At 36.8% G+C, this 19,906-nt stretch overlaps 1 protein-coding gene across 5 annotated transcripts in view; it reads left to right on the top strand.

Annotated features, from left to right (window-relative positions):
• PIBF1 (progesterone immunomodulatory binding factor 1) overlaps positions 1-19,906 on the top strand; it is a 197,859-nt gene that overhangs the window by 135,598 nt on the left and 42,355 nt on the right. For 3 of the 5 annotated variants that reach the window (XM_045810903.2, XM_087865098.1, XM_045810904.2), the window contains exon 14: positions 244-346. In XM_045810903.2, coding sequence (XP_045666859.1) covers positions 244-346 — 103 coding nt within the window. Of the gene's footprint in view, positions 1-243; positions 347-8,063; positions 8,150-19,906 lie in introns of all 5 variants that reach the window. The other 2 variants (XR_015725925.1, XR_006782073.2) reach the window with 1 other exon arrangement.

The following is a 19,906-nucleotide window of genomic DNA, read 5'->3' as shown; positions in this document are numbered from 1 at the left end:
TAATCAATATATCACAGTTATATTATTATGGAGATTTTAATGTTACTTTCAGAATTCTGAGCTGTTGGGATATTGGTCTTCCACTGTTACCACCTGAAAATATTTGACTCCATATTTTTTCTGTAAATATTTAAGTATTACTAGGAAACGGTAAGTCAGTTTTCAGGCATACAAACACATTGTTAATATTTTAGAAAGCATTCATCTTTTTTAAGCATTAATTTTCTTATTTCACTCACCTAGTGTCCACTTGGCAAGAAGAGTGCTTCAGTTAGAAAAACAAAACTCATTGGTTTTAAAAGACCTGGAACATCAAAAGGAGCAAGTAACACAGCTTTCACAAGAGGTAAATAACTTAAACAAAAGAAACACATATAAAGAATCACAGTGTTCATTTTAATTCTTTGTCACTCCTTTGTATATTTTCTGAACGGTTTTAAAATAAGCTGTTTGCTAGTACAAAATGATTTTACAACTTACGAAACTAACTTAATGTTAAAGCTTTATAAAACGACTCATAGTGTATGGCAAAACTAAGATCAAAAAAAGAGATTAAATGCCCAGACTAAATATAAATGCAGACTAGACAGGCAAAGCTTTGATTTCTGAGAATATCAACTGACAAAACAAGTTTGGCAATTTCAGGTGGCATTTTGAGTTTTTAAATAAAACCTCATTTTTTAAAAAATTTTATTTTAATTCCAGCATTGTTAACATACAGTGTTATATTAGTTTTAGGTGTACAATATAGTGATACAATAATTTCGTATATTACTCACTGCTCATCATGGTAAGTGTACTCTTAATGCCCATCACTTATTTCACCCATCCTCCTACCCACCTCCCCTCTGGTAACCATTTGTTTAAAACCTCATTTTTAAAATAAGTTTGCTTTTTGACTTTTTTGATGAAAAATTGCTTTTCTATTAAACATACTTAACTTGGTATTCTCAAGCTCTCATATTATTTGGTGCATGATAGTTCCCAAATTATCTTTTAAAAATCAGAGTCATAGGGGCGCCTAGGTGGCTCAGTCGTTAAGCATCTGCCTTCGGCTCAGGGCGTGATCCCAGAGTCCTGGGATCGAGCCCCACATCAGGCTCCTCCGCTGGGAGCCTGCTTCTTCCTCTCCCACTCCCCCTGCCTGTGTTCCCTCTCTTGCTGGCTGTCTCTCTTTCTCTGTCAAAGAAATAAAAATCTTTAAAAAAAAAATAAAAATCAGGTTCATATTTCTTATTTTCTTCAGCCTTATATTACATCATTTAAAAAACATATATATTTTACATGGTGTTTTTAATTCTTTTATTAACATTTAATTACATTTTTCTGCACTTCTGAAATTCAAGTAATAAAATGATTAAAACCAAAGATGCCAACTCATTAGGATTCCTTTTATTTCCTGAGTTTCAGCAAAACAGCTTTTTTTTTTTTAGATTTTATTTATTTATTTGAGAGACAGAGAGAGAGAGCACGAGAGGGGGGAGTGTCAGAGGGAGAAGCAGATTCCCTGCCAAGCAGGGATCCCAATGTGGGACTCCATCCTGGCCCTGCAGGATCATGACCTGAGCCAAAGGCAGACGCTCAGCCAACTGAGCCACCCAGGCGCCTTGCATAACAACTTGTTTTATGTTAATATTTTAAAACTTGGATCTTATAATAAAGGGATTTTTAAAGACATGTATTAAAAATTATTAATATATATCATGTATTCTTTGTTTTCTGAAGAGCCCCTTCCTATTTACCTTTATAGTGCCCTCCATTAAAGTACTTTTAATAATGTGACATGAGGATTTTTATGCTCAAATTCCAAAAGATCAGAAATATTTCATATCACTCCAGTGCCCGACATGTAGTTACGCTCAGGATGGAAGCAGTGTGGTGCTGGTGGGTGTTCACCACCAACCCTCCAGGCAGGAGCGTGAGAGACAGCTCTGATTGGTAGGATTTGCTTGTGTCTGTGGGATAAATATCCCCCCCGTGACTAACTCTGAACTGCCAACATCATGTTACTGAACACAGAGTAAAGATGCGCAGTAATACACCTTACATAGTTTCCACCACACAGATACAGTAGACATGGATAAACTCAAGAGCATAGCTAATAGTAAAATAATTAAAAATCAGTGAGTTTGAATATTCTCTTTTTTAAATAAAATTGATTTTATTGTACATTTAAATTATTTTTAATAATGGTTGTGTTTAACATCCGGCTCACAAAATTCCTAAAAATTTACCAGTTTGCCACCACAAACTGCGGGAAGCCAGCTCCAGCACACCATGGAAGGATAAATAAATAAATGATTAAAGAAACAAATGTGAAGTTAAAGAAACATTAGATTGCTGATATTTTATAGATCCCTCATGTTTCTTTTAACTTCAGAATGACCTATCAAAAGTATTTCTAAAAAAACTAAACTACATGCATACTTGTGTTGGATATGTGTGTGTATGTGTGTCATATTACTTAAAAAAAAAATAAAACCACCTTCCTAAAAACATCAGTTAACTGAAATAGGAATTTCTTTTGCTTTGAAATAGTTTCTAAATGGCACACAGCCACATACAAATTGTACGGGTGAAATGTAAGAAATTAAATTATATACTTCTTATAATGAAGTATAAGTAACTTTTTAGCTTTTTATGAAACAATTTTAAAATAAGCTTTTGGCTTACATTGAGAAAAAGATTTAAAAACTAAAATATAGGGGCACCTGGGTGGCTCAGTTGGTTAAGGGTCTGCCTTCAGCTCAGGTCATGATCCTTCAGTCCCTGGAGGAGCCCTGCATTGGGCTCCCTGCTCAGCAGGGAGCCTGCTTCTCTGCCCCTCCCCCTGCTCACGCACGCTCTTACTTTCTGTATCAAATAAATAAATAAAATCTTTAAGAATAAATAAATAAATACTGAAATATATGTGACATGAACTGGTACAATGCCTCAAATTTGCTTTTAAATAGCCCATAAAAACTGGGGGAAGGGCTCGTAGATAAAAGAAAAATTTCAAAATATTGATCATGTTTGAAGCTGGCTAAAGGTTACATACGGGTTTATTATTCAGTTCTGTACTTTTGTGTATGTTTGAAAATTTTTCATAAGACATTGGGAGAAAGAATCAGTAACCTTATATTAAAATTTTTGTGGCTATAATAGTATATAACCTTTCCCTTAAGATTAAAAATAAAGTATTAATAATTTGAAATATTCTATGGATTTAACTGTTTTCTACCTAACAAAAATTGTGTTGCTTAAATTGAAAATGATTATATAAACTAGCTGAAAGATGACAGTATTAGAATGTTTCTTTAAAAGCTGACTATTCATGATACATGGTGAAAAAAATAGAGAAAGAAATTCTCTCAGTATCTACAGTCTTTAAGTAGTTTGTTTAAACTAGCTTGGAGTTTTGAGGGCCTCCCGGATGGCTCAGTCAGTTAAGCATCCAACTCTTGATTTCGGCTCAGGTCATTATCTCAGGGTGGTGAGATCAAGCCCCAAGTGCTCAGTATAGAGTCTACTTCAGATTCTCTCTCCTTCTCCCTCTGTACCCCCGCCCCCCGCTCATGCACTCTAAATAAATAAATAAATAAATAAATAAATAAATAAATAAATAAATATCTTTAAGAAATAAAAAATAAACTAGCTTGGAGTTTTAAGAATAATATGCAGGTGAAACAAATAACTGAAGTTATAACCATTGAGTTATATATATTATTGAGAATGTATCTGAAATTAAATATACATGAAGTGCCAAAATGAAAATGCTAAAAAATATTCAAAAAAGAAATATTCCTTTTATAGTAGCTTTATTAAAGTATAATTGACATACAGTAAGCTGCACATATTTAAAGTGTACAGTATGATAACTTTTGGCACATATTGTATACCTATGAAATCATCACCAAAATGAAGATAATGACATATACTTCACCCCAAAAGTTTCCTTTTGCCCCTTTGGAATCTCTCCCAACCTTTCCTATCCCATCATAGTCCTCAAGCAACCACTGATTTGCATTCTGTCACCATAGATTGGCCATGTTTTACATTCTACATAAATGGAATCATGCAATATATATATACACACTCATTTTTTATCTGACTTCTTTCACTCTGCATAATTATTTCAAGTTTCATCCATAGTTATTTCCTTTTCATTGTTGAGGCACATTCCATTTATGGATATACCACTGTTGTTCATTCATTCACCCGTTGATGGACATTTGGGTAGTGTGCAGTTTTTGCCTGTTACAAGTCGAGCTGATCTGAATATCCATGTACAGTCCTTTTATGAACAGATGCTTTTTGTTTCTTTTGGGTAAATACCTGGGAGTGGAGTAGGTGGATCATATGCATATGGTTAGGTGTCTACTTAACATTTGGAAAACTGCCTAACTTTTCTGAATGTCTGTGCCATTTTGCATTTCCACCAGCAGTGTATGAAAGTTCTAGTTCTTCTACCACCTTGTGAAAACTTGGTACAGCCAATGTTTTTAATTTTAGCCAGTCTAATGGGTATACAGTGGTCTCTCATTATGGTTTTAATTTGCAATTCCCAATGACTAATGCTATTGAGCATCTTTTCGTGTACTTCTTTGCCCTCTGCTCTTCTTACTGGGGGAAGTGTCTTCAAAATTTTTGCCAATTTTCTCACATTGTTCTCCTATAATTGAGTTTTGAGTATTATTTAGATATTCTAGATACAAGTCCCTTATCAGATATATGATTTGCAAGTATTTTCTCCCACTCTGTAGCTTGTTTCTCCATCTTTTAGCAGTGTTTGAAGAGCAGTTTTTATCAAATCCACTTTATCAGTTTGTTCTTCTATGGGTTTCATGTTTAGTGTTGTATCTAAAATTCTTTGCCTGACCCAGAGTCACAGGGTTTTTGTCTTGATGTTTTATAGTTTCAAGTCTGTAATCCATTTTTAATTTGTGTATTGTGTGCAAGGTATTGATTGAAATTCATTTATTTGCGTATTGAAATCAAATTATTCTCACATCGTTTGTTGAAAAGACCTTGTTGAAAATCAACCATAAATGTGTGAGTCTGTTTCTGGACTCTCTCTTTCCAGTTATCTAATTTGTTTATGCCAATACTACACTCTCTTGATTACTGAAACTTTATAATGTCTTGAAATTAGATACTGTTGGTCCTCCAACTCTACTCATTTTCAAATTTGGCTATTTTGTGTCCTTTGCATCTGTATGAATTCTGTAATCATTTCTACAAAAAAAATTTTTTTTTTAAAAAGCTGCTGTGGGGGCGCCTGGGTGGCACAGTCGTTAAGCGTCTGCCTTCTGCTCAGGGCGTGATCCCAGAGTTCTGGGATCGAGCCCCACATCAGGCTCCTCCACTAGGAGCTTGCTTCTTCCTCTCCCACTCCCCCTGCTGTGTTCCCTCTCTCACTGACTGTCTCTCTGTCAAATGAATAAATAATCTTAAAAAAAAAAAAAAAAGCTGCTGTGATTTTGATTGGGATTGCATTGAATCTATAGATCAAGAGGGAAAAATTGAAATTTTTTTTTTAAAAGATCAATTTTTTTTTTTTTTTTAAGGTTTAGGGGGACCCAGATGGCTCAGTTGGTTAAATATATGAATTTTGATTTTGGCTCAGGTCATGAACTCATGGGTCATGGGATCAAGCCCCACATCAGGCTCTGCACTCAGCGGGGAGTCTGCTTAAAGATTCTGTCTCCCTCTTTCTGTCCCCCAGCTCACTTACATGCCCTTTCTCTTTCTCTCCTGGATAGATAGATGATATAGATAGATAGATAGATAGATAGATAGATAGATAGATAGATAGATAGATAAAATAGCTTTTTAAAATATTTATTTATTTAGAGTGTGAGAGCAGGGGAGGAGAAGAGGGAGAGCGACAAACAGACTCCACACTGAGCAAGGAGCCTGACTTGGCCTGATCCCAGGACCCTGAGATCATGACCTGAGCAGAAATGGAGTCTGATGCTTAACCAACTGAGCTAACCGAGGTGCACCAGAAAATTGAAATCTTAATAACATTGAATATTATGGCTCATTAATCCACCTCATCCTGGCATTTATTTGGATCTTTAATTTCTCTTACTCATTTTTTATTCTTTGGTGTAAAAGTTTCACATCTTTTGACTAGTCTTAATATAGTCATGTTTTTCCATCCTTCTACTTTTAACTTCTTTATGTCTTTATAATTGTTTTATAGGCATCATATATAGTTTTATCTTACTTTTTATCCCGTCTAACAAAATAGGACTTTAATTGGAGTTTTTAGAACATTTTTAAAGAGATTTTATTTATTTACTTATTTATTTATTTGAGAGAGAGTGAGAGTGAGAGAGCAAAAGCAGGGCGAGGAGCAGCAGAGGGAGAGGGAGAAACAGGCTCCCCGCTGAGCAGGGAGTCCAACACAGGACTCAGTTCTAGAACACTGGTATCATGACCTGAGCTGAAGGCAGATGCTTAACCGACTGAGCCACCCACGCGCCCCTGGAGTTTTCAGAACACTTACATTTAGTGTGTTTATTGTTAAGTCTGTCATCTTGATATTTGTTTTTTATTTGTCCCATCTCTTCTTTTTTCCCTTCTTTTTTTTCCTGACTTTTTTTGGATTAGCGGAATATGTTTTATAATTTTATGTTATCTCACTATTGGTTTATTAGCTTTAACTCTGTGTTTTTACGGTAGTTTCTTTAGACTATAGTATACATCTTTAACATCACTATCTTGTTTCATGTGAGGTTCTGCTACTTTGTATATAGTAAAAAGCCTTAAAATGGTATACTTCCATTTGTTCCCTCTTAGCCTTTTGTGCTCCTTTTGTCATATATTTTACTTATACATGTAGAAACCCCACACTACATTGCTATTATTTTTATTTAGGCAATTGCCAATTTTTTAAAGATTTATTTATTTTTAAAGAGGGAGAGAGAGCACACACAGTGGGGAGGGACAGAAGGAAAGGGAGAGAGAATCTTAAGCAGACTCCCTCCTGAGCATGGAGAGCTCTGCGGGGCTCAGTCTCATGACCCCGAGATCATGACTTGAGCTGAAATCAAGAGTTGGACATTTAACAGATTGAGCCTCCCAGGTACCCCAGCAATTGACAAATTTTTAAAGAGATACAATTATATGAGGAAAAGATACTGTATTTAACCAAATAGTTACCATGCGTGGTATTCTTAATTCCTTTGTCTAGGTCTAAATCTCCATCTGGTATCATACGGTTTCTGGTGGATGCACTTCTTTAAGTGCTATAGAATAGGTCTGCAGGTGATGACATCTTTCTGCTTCTGTATTTTGCAAAAAGTTATTTCACCTCTTTTTAGCTTTTGCTTTTACATTTCTTACAGTTCTTAACAGAATTTAAGATATGTTTTAAATTTAAGAATGTAAAATATATTACTGACAGTTATGTTACTAAGGCCAAAAAAAAAACTGGAAGCACACATTTAAGGGTTCACTCTCTTATGACAGAAAATTCACATAACATAAAATTCACAACTTGTACAATTCAGTGGTTTTTGGTGTGTTTACAATATTGTACTGCTGTCACCACTATCTAGTTATAGAACGTTTTCATTACCCAGAAGGAAACTCTACCCATTAAGCAGTCATTCCCCATTCTCCCCCGCCCCCCCAATCCCTGCCAATCACTGTGTGCTTTCTGTCTCTGTGAATTTGCCTGTTCATATAAATGGAATCATGCAATATGTGACCTTTTGTATCTGGCTGCTTTCACTTAGCATCATGTTTTCAAGATTCATTCCTGTTATACCATCTATCAGTACTTCATTCCTTTTTATGACCAAATAATATTCCATTGTACAGATGCATCCTACCTCATTTATCCGTTCATCTGTTGATGGACATTTGGGTTATTTCCACCTTTTGATTGTTTTGAATAGTGCTGCTATGAATATTCAAGTACAACATTATGTTTAACTACCTCTTTCAGTTCTGTGGAGTGAACACCTGGGGGGGGGGGGGGATTGCTGAGTTCATGTTTGTTTTACAAAGAGAATTTCCCCCAGGGTAGAAATTTAAAGGTTGACTCTTTTTTCCTCTCTCTTTTTCAGTACTTGAAAGATGTTGCTCCACTCTCTTCTAGTTTGCATTGTTCTGCCAAGAATATGCTGTCATCTTTATCTTTGTGCCTCTCTAGGTAATGTGTTTTATTTCTCTAGAAGCTTTTAAGATTTTCTTTCCTTTTTAAGATTTTCTTTCCTTTTTTCTTTTCTTTTCTTTTTTTTTTTTTTTTTACTAGCTTTAAGCAATTTGTGATGTGGCTTATTGTGGTTTTCTTCATGTTTACCGTGCTTGGGTTTTGTCAAACCTCTTACATATGTAAGATCATCAGATTTGGAAATTTTTCAGCCTTAATGTCTTCATGTATGTTTCTGTCCTACCCTCTCTTTCCTTTGGAGACTCCATTAGACATGTATTATACTGCTTGACGTTACCCTACAACAGAACAAATGTTCTTCTTTTCATTGTTTTCAGTCTTCTTCTGCCTTTGCTTTTGAATAATTTCTCTTAGTAAGTCTTCAAGTCCACTAATCTTTTCTTCTCCGGTGTATTATCTGCTGATAATCCACTCTAGTAAGGTTTACATCTCAGATATTGTAGTTATCATTTCTAGTTCAATTTGAGGTCTCCTTTGTATCTTCCAGGTCTACTTAACCTTTTCAAACTTTATTTTCTTGAGCATATGAAATACAGTTTCAATAGCTATTTTGACATTCTTACTACTAATTTTATTATTGTGCCACTTTTTGATTGGTTTCAATTAAATTGATCTATCTCCTTATGTATCATATTGTCCTTTGTTTTCACATGCTTACTAATTTTTTATTGGACACCAGATGTGAATTTTACCTTACTGCTAAATATTTTTTAATTACTGTAAGTTTTTGTTAGCTTTCTTCTCAGACATGGTTACATTTCTGGGGAAAGGTTTGGTTCTTTCAAGTACTGCTTTTAGCTTTTATAAGCAAAGAAGGTTTCATCCTAAGGTTACTTTTTCCCTCCACTACTGAAACCGAAGCCTTTTGAATATTCTACCCCATGTCCTATGAACTATTAAGTTTTCTACTTTGGCTGGTGGCAATAGGTAAATTCCTGGCCCATGTGATCTTCAGAGATTGTTCTTTCTAATACTTTCAGTGGTTCTATCTCAGTCTCTGGTAATTTCTTTACACACATACACTATTCAGTGCCCGTGTGCATACTCAAGGGGAAACGTCTGTAAATTTTCAGAGTTTTGTCTCTGTGTAGCTCTTTTCTTCAGTACTCTGCCATAATAACTATAGCCAACTTGGTTTCTACTTCTGCAGATCCTTAACTCAGGGAGTTTGGCAGGCTCTGCTTTGATTCCCCCTTCCTGAACTATTGCCTGAAAACTCTTCCCATACAGTGAATGAGGGCAGCTGTAGGGTTGGGCTCACTTTGTTTCCTGTGTCTCAGGCTTCACTGTTCTTCATTGTTTGATGTACAGCGTCTTCAGACCGTGGTTTCATTAGTTGGTTCAGTATAAAAGAGAATAAAATTATTGGCTTTCTTTTTTATATGTGTTTATATGCCATCTAATTCTCAAGAAACCACCAATGGATTAAGAATGGAGTGTTCAGACATAGGCAGTAAGCATCTTGATACCAGTCTTGGTGATGTTTTTTGGGATCTGACTCCAAAAGCATAAATAAACAAGTGGGACTACAAACCAAAAGTTTCTGCACAGCAAAGGAAACCATTAGCAAAATGGAAGGGCAACCACGGGAGAGAAAATATTTGGAAATCATATATCCAATAAGAGGTTGATATCCAAAATATATAAAGAATTCCTACAGCTCAACACTAGGAAAAAAATTAAAAACCCAATTTAAAAATTGGGCAGAGGATCTGAATAAACATTTTTCCAAAGAAGACTTACAGCTGGCCTACAGGCACACCAAGAGATGCTCAACGTCAATAATCATCAGGGAAATGCAAATCAAAACCACAATGAGATACCACCTCACACCTGTCAGAATGGCTGGAATCAGAAAGACAAGAAATAACAAGTTTGGCAGGGTGTAGAAAAAAGGAAACCCTCATTCACTGTTGGTAAATTGGTCCAGCCACTATGGAAAACAGTATGGAGTTTATTCAAAATAATAATAGAACTTCCATATGATCCAGCAATTCCACTTCAGGGTATTTATTCAAAGAAAATGAAAACACTAATCCAAAAAGGGGTGCAATATTCACTGTAGCATTACTTATGATAGCCCAGATATAGAAACAACCTAAGTGTTGATCAGTGGATAAATGGATAAAGAAGATGTGGTATGTATACAATGGAATATGACTCAGCCATAAAAAAGATGCAGTCTTGCCATTTGCAACAACATGGATGGAGCTAGAGGGTATAATGCTAAGTGAAATAAATCAGGCAGAGAAAGACAAATACCATATGATCTCACTTATATGTGGAATCTAAAAAAACAAAACAAATGAACAAACAAAACACACGGGTATGGAAAAGAGTGTTGGTTGGCAGCAGAAGGGGGATGGGGATGGGTAAAATGGGTGAAGGAGGTCAGGGGGTAGACTCCGAGTTACAAAATGAATAGGTCATGGGGATGTGGTGTGCAACATGGTGACTATAGTCAGTGGTATTGTCGTGCGTATTTGAAGGTTGCCAGGACAGTGAGTCTTGAAAATTTTCATCACAGAAGAAAAAAATTTTTTTGACTTTTTATGGTAACAGTTGGTAACTAGACTTACTGTGATGATCATTTCAAAATGTATACAAGTGTCAAAACATTACGTTGTATACCTAAAGCTGATGTAATATTGTATGTCAATTATATCTCAATTTTAAAAAAGAAAAAGGGGAAGAAAAGGAGTGTTGATGCGGGGTAGAAAATGTAGGCTGTGTCATAAAGCATACCGTGTTACCACCAGAATTGCTGTGCCGTAGCTACCTTGAATCTTGGTGTTTGCTCTTTCTCTTTCTAGCCATTCAGTAAATATTTATCAGACTCCTACTATCTTCAACCACTGATGAACAAAAGAGGCATGCTCTTGCCCCTTTAATGTGTACAGCCTTGTTCACAAAGGCCTTGTCTTCTAGTAGCTCACTTAGAGATTTATCTGTTAGAACTTAATTTTAGAAAATTTATCTAGAAAATGGGATATGCACAATCTCAAGTGACCATATGGCAGGGTTTTAGTTACTTGAAATTCTCTACCTAGGAGGCATTTAGCAGAATCCAGGTAATATGTTGCAAAACTTTAGATTGCCAGATTTGAAAGAGGCTATAGGATGCATGGATAGAATAAAGTAGAATTCTGTGTACTAACCCTAAAAGACATCCAAACTATGTGGATAAATTTTTTCTAAAAAGGAAAATTGCAGGATAATTTATATTGTATTTCTCTATTTTGGCCATGGGAGTGTATATGTGTGTGTGTGTGTGTGTGTGTGTGTGTCTTTCTAGGGGGTGGGATTGTGTTTCTAAGCATAGAGAAAAAAGTTTACATAATATACAACTGTCATGCCAAGGGCACACAAATGCCACTAGTATTTGTCATATGAATAGAAAAACATTTGGAGTAAATTTACAGGCAAAGAATTAACAGAGTATATACCATCCCCAAGTTCTCTTTCCACAGAAAAGTGTGCTTAGGCCTGGCACAGGTGCTCTGGGTGTGCCACAGAAAGGGATCTGATAGAGGGACTCCACACCAAAACACTGTATGCGTCTGAAGAGAAGGTTAAGGAACATCTAGTTGCCTAAGTCATCTGGGAACGGGAGCCTTTGGAGGTTATAATCTCTATTAGCTTGTTCTAGTAGAATAGAAAATGAGTTCCCAGGACCATCCATATTTATCTTTGTAACAGCAAACAGTGCTTACCTCTGAGATTGGGAGTGGGGAAGAACAGAAGGACTAATTTTTGCCTTATGCATTTTTGAATTGCTTGAATTTGTTCCAACTCACATGAGATTTTTTTTTTAAGGCATAGATTTGATGATCAACACAGTATTTGACTCATGATAGGTAGAAAGTAAATGTTGGTTCATTAGATAGATCATTGACCTAGCCACTCCACCAAACTTAAGTAGATTTATAAAAATAGAAATAAGAGGCAAAATTCTACTTTTTAAAATATATCTATAAACAGAGATTACATTTCAGCAATATTTGTTGTACCCTCAATTTTGCTGCCAAGGAAATATAGACATATACATACATGGATACCCAGACATAGATCTATATGTAGGCCTTAAAGTATGCATAGAGATATCTGGAATAATAAAAAACCAAAAGAATCATTCATTGTTGATGATTATCATTGTGGAGGGGGCACTGAAGTTCTAGATGGAAGAAAGAGATCTTTTCGGTGTATGTTCCCTCTCTGTAGTTTAAATTACTTAGTATGTGCATGTGCTATCCCCTTCGTCCCTCCCTTTCTTCCTCATCTCCTTCCTTCCATTTCATTATCAAGAGCAAGTATTTAAAAGAATATGGAAGTATTCCAGAATATCAGAGAAAGGATTTGCTATAGGAAAAATTCAGAAGCCTCTATAAGCATAACATGCATTTGAAAGTTTTAGGACTGAGAAAAGCAAACAGGAAGGGTGTCTAATATGCACAGGCAAGGAAAAAAAGTGGCAGGACTTTCTGCTTGATGGAGTCTTTGAAATACTTGCCAGTATGTTGTACTGTATACCAGTGATATTGGGATACATGATTTCTACAAACATAGTAGAAGCATCTAGATGAGTAAAACATGTGCCTTTGTCCTTTGGGTTATCTGACCCCCTGAGCAACTGCTGGGAGTGTTCTGTCAGCACCCTCAATGTATCCAGTCTCTTGGAAGGAGTCTGTAGCCTACAATTCCTGCAACTCCATCTCGGGGTTTTTTGTTTTTGTTTTTGTTTTTTTTCCAATCTCGGTATTTTTTTTTTTAATTTTATTTATTTATTCGACAGAGATAGAGACAGCCAGCGAGAGAGGGAACACAAGCAGGGGGAGTGGGAGAGGAAGAAGCAGGCTTCTAGCAGAGGAGCCTGATGTGGGGCTTGGTCCCAGAACGCCGGGATCACGCCTTGAGCCGAAGGCAGACGCTCAACCGCTGTGCCACCCAGGCGCCCCTCAATCTCGGTATTTTAAAGAGAAACTCACTTGCCAGTCACACCCCTAAAAGAAGTAAATTAAATCTCTTTAAACTTCAAAGCCAATCTTTCTTTCCATATTTCTAAGCCTTCATTGATGTGAAAAAAAAAATCCACTATTTTATGTACCACCAAGGAGTAGAAGAGTAGGAGATGCTTCCAATTAAACTATGATACAGCGCTTTTTTCTCACTTGAAATTTTTTAGTTTTAAGCACACATTCTTTTAGACCTTAGGCAATGATTTTTGTCATTTATTGCATAACTCAATTTCTATGCGTCTAACACAAACCATGCTGAATGTGCCAAATCCCATTGGAATCTTTTTGGAGATGTTTTAAATGGCAATTAAACTCAACCTATGGCAGATTAGCCATACTCAGAATTCAACTGAAATCAAAATATAAACAGCTTAAGGTCAAATTTACATGTGCAAACTTCATCAGCAGCGATTGTAAGATGCATCCATTTTCATAGAAAAAATGAAAAATAGTATGATTTACAGGGTCCCTTTGCCTCCCAAAATGTTTTCCTCAAGGTTTGTTGATACTTAAATTCTTTTAATAAAGAACAGTGCTGGGGCGCCTGGGTAGTGCAGTCGTTAAGCATCTGCCTTCGGCTCAGGGCGTGATCCCAGCATTCTGGGATGGAGCCCTGCATCAGGCTCCTCCGCTGGGAGCCTGCTTCTTCCTCTCCCACTCCCCCTGCTTGTGTTCCCTCTCTCGCTGGCTGTATCTCTGTCGAATAAATAAATAAAATCTTTAAAAAAAAAAAAAAGAACAGTGCTTTTATTTCACCATTAAAAATACAAGGCTTAGAACATAAACACATAAGGTACTACACTGCCTGATATTTTTGAAATTTGGCAAGTAAAGGTTATCAGTCCATCACAATTCTTTCTTCTAGCCCAAACTGTCCTCCATACTGTGGATCATGATTTCATTTTAAAAGGTCCGCTGCCTAGCAGACAATGTCTGTATTCTTTAGCATGGCAGGGAAGGCCAGTTTGATCCTAACCTACTTCTCATCCTCATCTTCTACCTCCCCTCTTCCCAGGTCCTCACTTGGAGCCCCTCCTACACCAAGTAGTGTGTCTTTTGCTCCTGCTCCACCTCTCTGTTACCCCCCTACTTCTCAGTCTCCATTGTTGACTTGTTTGTGATTGTTGTTTCAATGTGGACATGCCCCAGACATCTGTCTTGGCACTGTTCTCACTGCTTCTTACTTCGTCTTGTTCCATGGCTTCAGCTACCAGCTACAGTAGCTTTTCACTGTAGCCTTTCTTGAGTAAGCTCACGATTTATGTGGTAAACAGTAAGCATGTCTATCATCAGAATTCCAAGAGTGCAAAAGGAGTGTTCAGCAAGTACCAGGTCTTCCCTACTGTCTTCATACCATCTTCTGAACATCTCCACTCTGTCTCCTGCTTTAGTGGTACTGACTTGGTGCAACCTCTTATCTATCATGTGAATTAAATTAGGAATCAGCTGATTGGCATCGATTCTGTTTAGTTCTCCACCTTGTTGCCAAAATACTCTTTCTAAATACATACCTGTTTTTGTTTCTCCCACAGTTAGACTTGTCTGTTTGCTAAGAATAATAATATGCAAGACCTTCTGTTATCCTACCCCTGCCTACATATGCAGTTCCATCTTATGGTATACCACACACACGTGGGCACAAGCGCATGCGCACACACGGCCGTGCTCCTACCGTATACAACTACTTGTGCTTCTCCCCACGGACGTAACTTCTTGTGCATTACTTGGATTCTCCATGCACGCTATGCAATTTCATGCCTCTGTGCTTCTGCGCACTCCGATCTTTTTGCCCAGTGTGCCCATGTTTGCATCACAGGTATTTGTCTTTTTAATATCAAGTGTCATCTACTCTATTAAGCCTTTTTTGAACCCCAGGCAAAAATGACTTGTGTTTCCCCATGATACCATATATACTAAGATATATTTAGATAGATAGAGATGTTGTTGACATAGCTGTCTAGATGCTTCTTAAGAGGAAGGATTATTTTTTATTGGTCTATATATCCCCACTGCTTAGCACAGTGCCTGTTTCTAGTACATAGTAAATAGATGTTTGTTGAAGGAATAACTTCTGTTTTTGATAGGTCAAAGTATATGAGAAGTGGGGGATACTAGAATGAACCTGAAACAGATCAGAAGTCCCAACCAAGACCTGCTAATTAGAAAGCTTTAGTTTCTTTCTGTCAAGAGACTCAATCATATGTTTTATGTCACATGTGGAACCAGAGTAGGATATATACCAGCTCCACCCCCAACACCATGAAAAAAATATTCTAGTTACATGTAACTGGTTACATGTAATCTAGTTACATGTAATCATGTTTCCTTTATTGAAAACACTTGAGTTGTTTCTTTTGTTTGATTTTATTTTAGTGTTAAGGGAAAAACTAAGAACAAAGTTGAGTAGTAAAAGGAGATAATAAAGGTAAGAATACATGTGTGTAGCACTTTTTTTTTTTAAGATTTTATTTATTTATTTGACAGCGAGAAAGGGAACACAAGCAGGGGGAGTGGGAGAGGGAGAAGCAGGCTTCCCACCGAGCAGGGAGCCCGATGCGGGTCTCGATGCCAGGACCCTGGGATCACGACCTGAGCCGAAGGCAGACACTTAATGACTGAGCCACCTAGGACCCCCATGTGTGTAGCACTTAATCATATGTTACTATATTCATTAACCGTTGGGACATGAAACTGGATTTTCAAGTTAGGCAAACTGGCTTGTATGACTTCAGGCAAGTTCTTTACCCTCTGTAGGCCTCAATTTTTCAACTTGTGAAGTGGGAGTAATAATATTTTATACATGTTTGCCTCAAGAATTAGAGATAACTTCATCTAAGATAAGCACTTACCATACTAACTGGCAGACACTAATCACTCAGTAAATGCAGATGGGTTTTTTTGGTCCTACATTTCATTTATTTTTCTGCTAATGGCAATAGTATCGGTAAGTATTTTTATTAATAAACTTGGCATTTTCAAGAAATAGTAGCTTTAGAATTGGAACAAATAATGCTTATTTCGCTTATGTGGAAATATTCAGAATGAACTATCCAAATGAATTTTAACACAATGTAGTAGGATTTTGCAATGACAATTTACGTGATTTTTAGGAAGAGGTACATGATAGTAAAACTGCAATTCTGGAGACTACTCACCTGCTCTTTTCAAATGTAGAAGTATACTTAATTGCATACAAACTAAGCACTTTAGGAAAAGTATAGAAAACTGGATATTTTAAGACTAATAAAAACTTCAAATTAACCAGAATTGTTACATTTAAATTAGGGAACATGAATTACTGGTAAAATTCAACTAATTTGTTGACTATAGAAAAGCAAAAGGTAAGCAATAATATGCAATAAGATAATGAAGATAAACATTATTTAATAGCAATGATAATATAGTCTCAAAATTTTTGAGTAAATATTTCATTAAAATCAAAATTATTATATGAATAAATGATATTAATAATTGCTAGCAATTTTGAGTGTTTACTTAATACCGCTCATACTACTTTATGAAACTATAGGAGTGTTGCTAGGGCTCACTGGGATCCTAAGAGTGTGAGATCCCTTAGCTTACCAACTTCCCAGGCTTTCTGAGGCCTGAAAGAAGCTCTTTTGTCTGAGTGGGCTTCCATCAGATTGGCATGTTTATCAGAGAAGAATCAAAGGAGAAAAATGACTCAGATGCAAATTCTGCTCAGTCTGCTCTTAAGTTTTTGATGGATATGCCGTTGGCTTAATTAACGTACTGAATGCTGTAATGCGTGACACCTCCTCCTTTCAGATCTGAAATTTTTAGCAGGTGATGAAGCCCACAGAAAACTTGCCACAAAGTTGACCTGAGACTGATTTGGATTTGGACTGCTTTGAATGTAAATTTTGTCCTCTATAATTAAAAATGTTAACTATCACCTGGACAAATAGCTTTTATACTTTTTTTTTTTTACCATTACCTGTAGTAAGAGGTATACCTTATATAGCAACCCAGTATATAATGTGTGTGTGTATTTGTGTGTATGTGTGTAGATATATACGTGTGTGTATTTGAAATAATTTTCACAGGAATGAATACCCTTATTACATGTAACATATTCTGTTGGTTGGCATTCTGTTCTGTTTCTTTTCTTTTCGTTTTTTTAATACTGCTTGCAACCCACAGTGTGAAAACACTCATCTGGACAAATAGGTAATAGGTAACACATTTTCTTCTCCTTATGGAAGCCTTCTTGAGAAATCAGCATAGAAACTAAGAAGAGAAAAAAGGTGAAGCCTGTTCAAGAAATACAGGGTCCTCTGGTGTGACTATCATGTGAAAACCTATAATGCTTCCCACTTGTATGTGTCTACCATATATAGGAGCAAAACTAATCTAACCTCTATATCATTTTGAATTAACACAGTGTGCTGCTGAAGCAAATGTTATTATCTTCACGTATTTTTGTCCTGCCTCTTTTCTGTTCCACTGAACAATTCTGAACAAATTTAGTGTGGTTTCTCCCATTGTTTGGAATTAGTACCATTTACAGATTTGCATAATTTTAGTCTGTAACTCTGATCCTGCAAATTATTTGTAATACGTATACATGACTAAGAGTCTGAGAACCCTACTGTTTTCTTCTTTATCTATAGGAAGTGTTTAGGCCTCATCTTCACCAAAAAAAAAAAAAACCCTCTAATTCTATAGTGATTCCTTTTTTTTTTTAAGATTTTATTTATTTATTTATTTGAGTGAGCGTCCACAAGCAGGGGGAGGGGCAAGGGGAGGGGAGAGAGAGAGAATCTTAAGCAGATTCTGTGCTGAGTGAGGAGCCCAACGTAGAGCTCGATCTCATGGCCCTGAGATCACAACTTGAGCTAAAATCAAGAGGCGGTTGATTAACAGACTGAGCCACCCAGGCTCCTAAGTTTTATGAAAGAAGTAAAGCAGGGCAGAGGATAACAACCAGTGAGCACTGCCTGTAATTCCCAGCCAGATGGGCCCACAGAAGGCACAGAGTGACCACCGACATCTTACGTCTCCTCTGAAAGCGACCAGAGCAGCAAGGAAAGGGGCATAGAACCCGGAAGTCCCACAGGAGCATGGCACCTCGGTAGCTACAATTAGATAGCTTTAATGTGGAAGGAGAGCTAAAGCATTTTTCTGTTTGGATAACCGGTCACGTTTCTTTAGTGTTTGTGTATTATAATACACACCCATGCCTTTAGTGCACATTCTTTATTTTGAGGTAGTAGGGAAGAGGAATTCTTGGCTCTTCACGTTTTGTGCTACCCTTACGTATTGTTGCCTTCTTTTCTGCTACTGAGAAGCAGTAATGAATATTGGCTATTTATTAAGCACATGATTCTGGAGCCAGACTCACTGGGTTAAAATGTCATTTCTGGTAATTACTTGCTGTGTAAACTTGGATAAGTTGTTTAACCTCTCTGTGCCTCAGTGTTCTCAGTTGTAAATTATTTATTAAGTCTCAAATAAAATAATTTTCATTGAAATATTTTCCAAGCAAACGAGGGGATTACTTTTAGTTTTTAAAACAGAGTATGTTTGGGGCGCCTGAGTGGCGAGGTCAGTCAAGCATTTGGCTCAGGTCATGATCTCAGGGTTGTGAGATCGAGCCCTGTGTCAGGCTCTGCGCTCAGCACGGAGTCGTTTTGGGATTCTATCTCTCCCTCTGACCCTCCTGCTTGTTCTCTCTTTCTCCCTCTCTCTGAAATAAATAAATAAATAAATAAATAAATAAATAAATAAATAAATAAATAAATAAAAGTATGTTCTATAACATTTGGTAGAGAAAAAACAGAAAAGCAAAGCAGAAGGTGAAAAAATAGTTTTTGAAAACAGGTAACGACAATCTGAAAAGACTACATACCGTATGATTCTAGCTATATGATATTCTGGAAAAGGCCAAACTACGGAGACAGTAGGAAGATCAGTAGTTGCAGGGGTTAGGAGGGAGGGAGGGATGAATAGATAGAGCAAGGGGACTTTTAGGGTAAACTTTTGCTTATGATATTGTAACTGTGGACACATGTCCTTATCCATTTGTCCAAACCCGTAGAATGTACAGCACCAAGGGTAAACCCTCACGTAAACTCTAGCCTCTGGGTGACAACAGGGTGTCAGTGTAGGTTCATCAGTTGTCACAAACGCTGATGCTGGGGGAGGTTGCGGAATGGGGGAGCAGGGAGTACATGGGAACTTCCTGTGTTTCCAATGAATTTTGCTGTGAACTAAAACTGCTGTAACAGAGTCTTAAAAAACAAGATGAGAAAGAGAATGAAATCTGAATACCACGGAGAAAAGATAGATGAAAAGGAAAAGGAAAGAGAAGATGTCAGGGGCTCCTTTTCTGTGAAGGTAACTGTGGCCACCTTTTGTCACTTGTACAATTTGGCAACTGGTTTTGTTGGTAGCAGGAAAATACCCCCTGGAAAGTAACTTGGTCTAGTGAGAAGTTAACTTTTTGACGTAGGTAACAACTTGCTCTTTTGTAATGTCAAAGAATTGGGGGTACTTCATTTTCTCTGTGGGAAGTTAGTGTTCTCATATATTTTGTGGGTGCTCAAGATTTAATGTGACTGGACATGAGGGATAGTTAAACTGTTGATCCATGGTAAAGTTTCAGGAAGAAGACCTCATGTGAAGAGGCTGATTATTGCCATTCTCTCTTCTATTTTTTGAGGTTCTGGTGTGGAACCATATGAAGGTTAACCTTTTT

Source organism: Ursus americanus, chromosome 10, assembly GCF_024610735.1.
Source record: "Ursus americanus isolate L20-20 chromosome 10, mUrsAme1.1.p, whole genome shotgun sequence".
Lineage (NCBI taxonomy): Eukaryota > Metazoa > Chordata > Mammalia > Carnivora > Ursidae > Ursus > Ursus americanus.
Note: the sequence above shows the minus strand (reverse complement) of the source record. Positions and strands in the feature narration are given on the sequence as shown.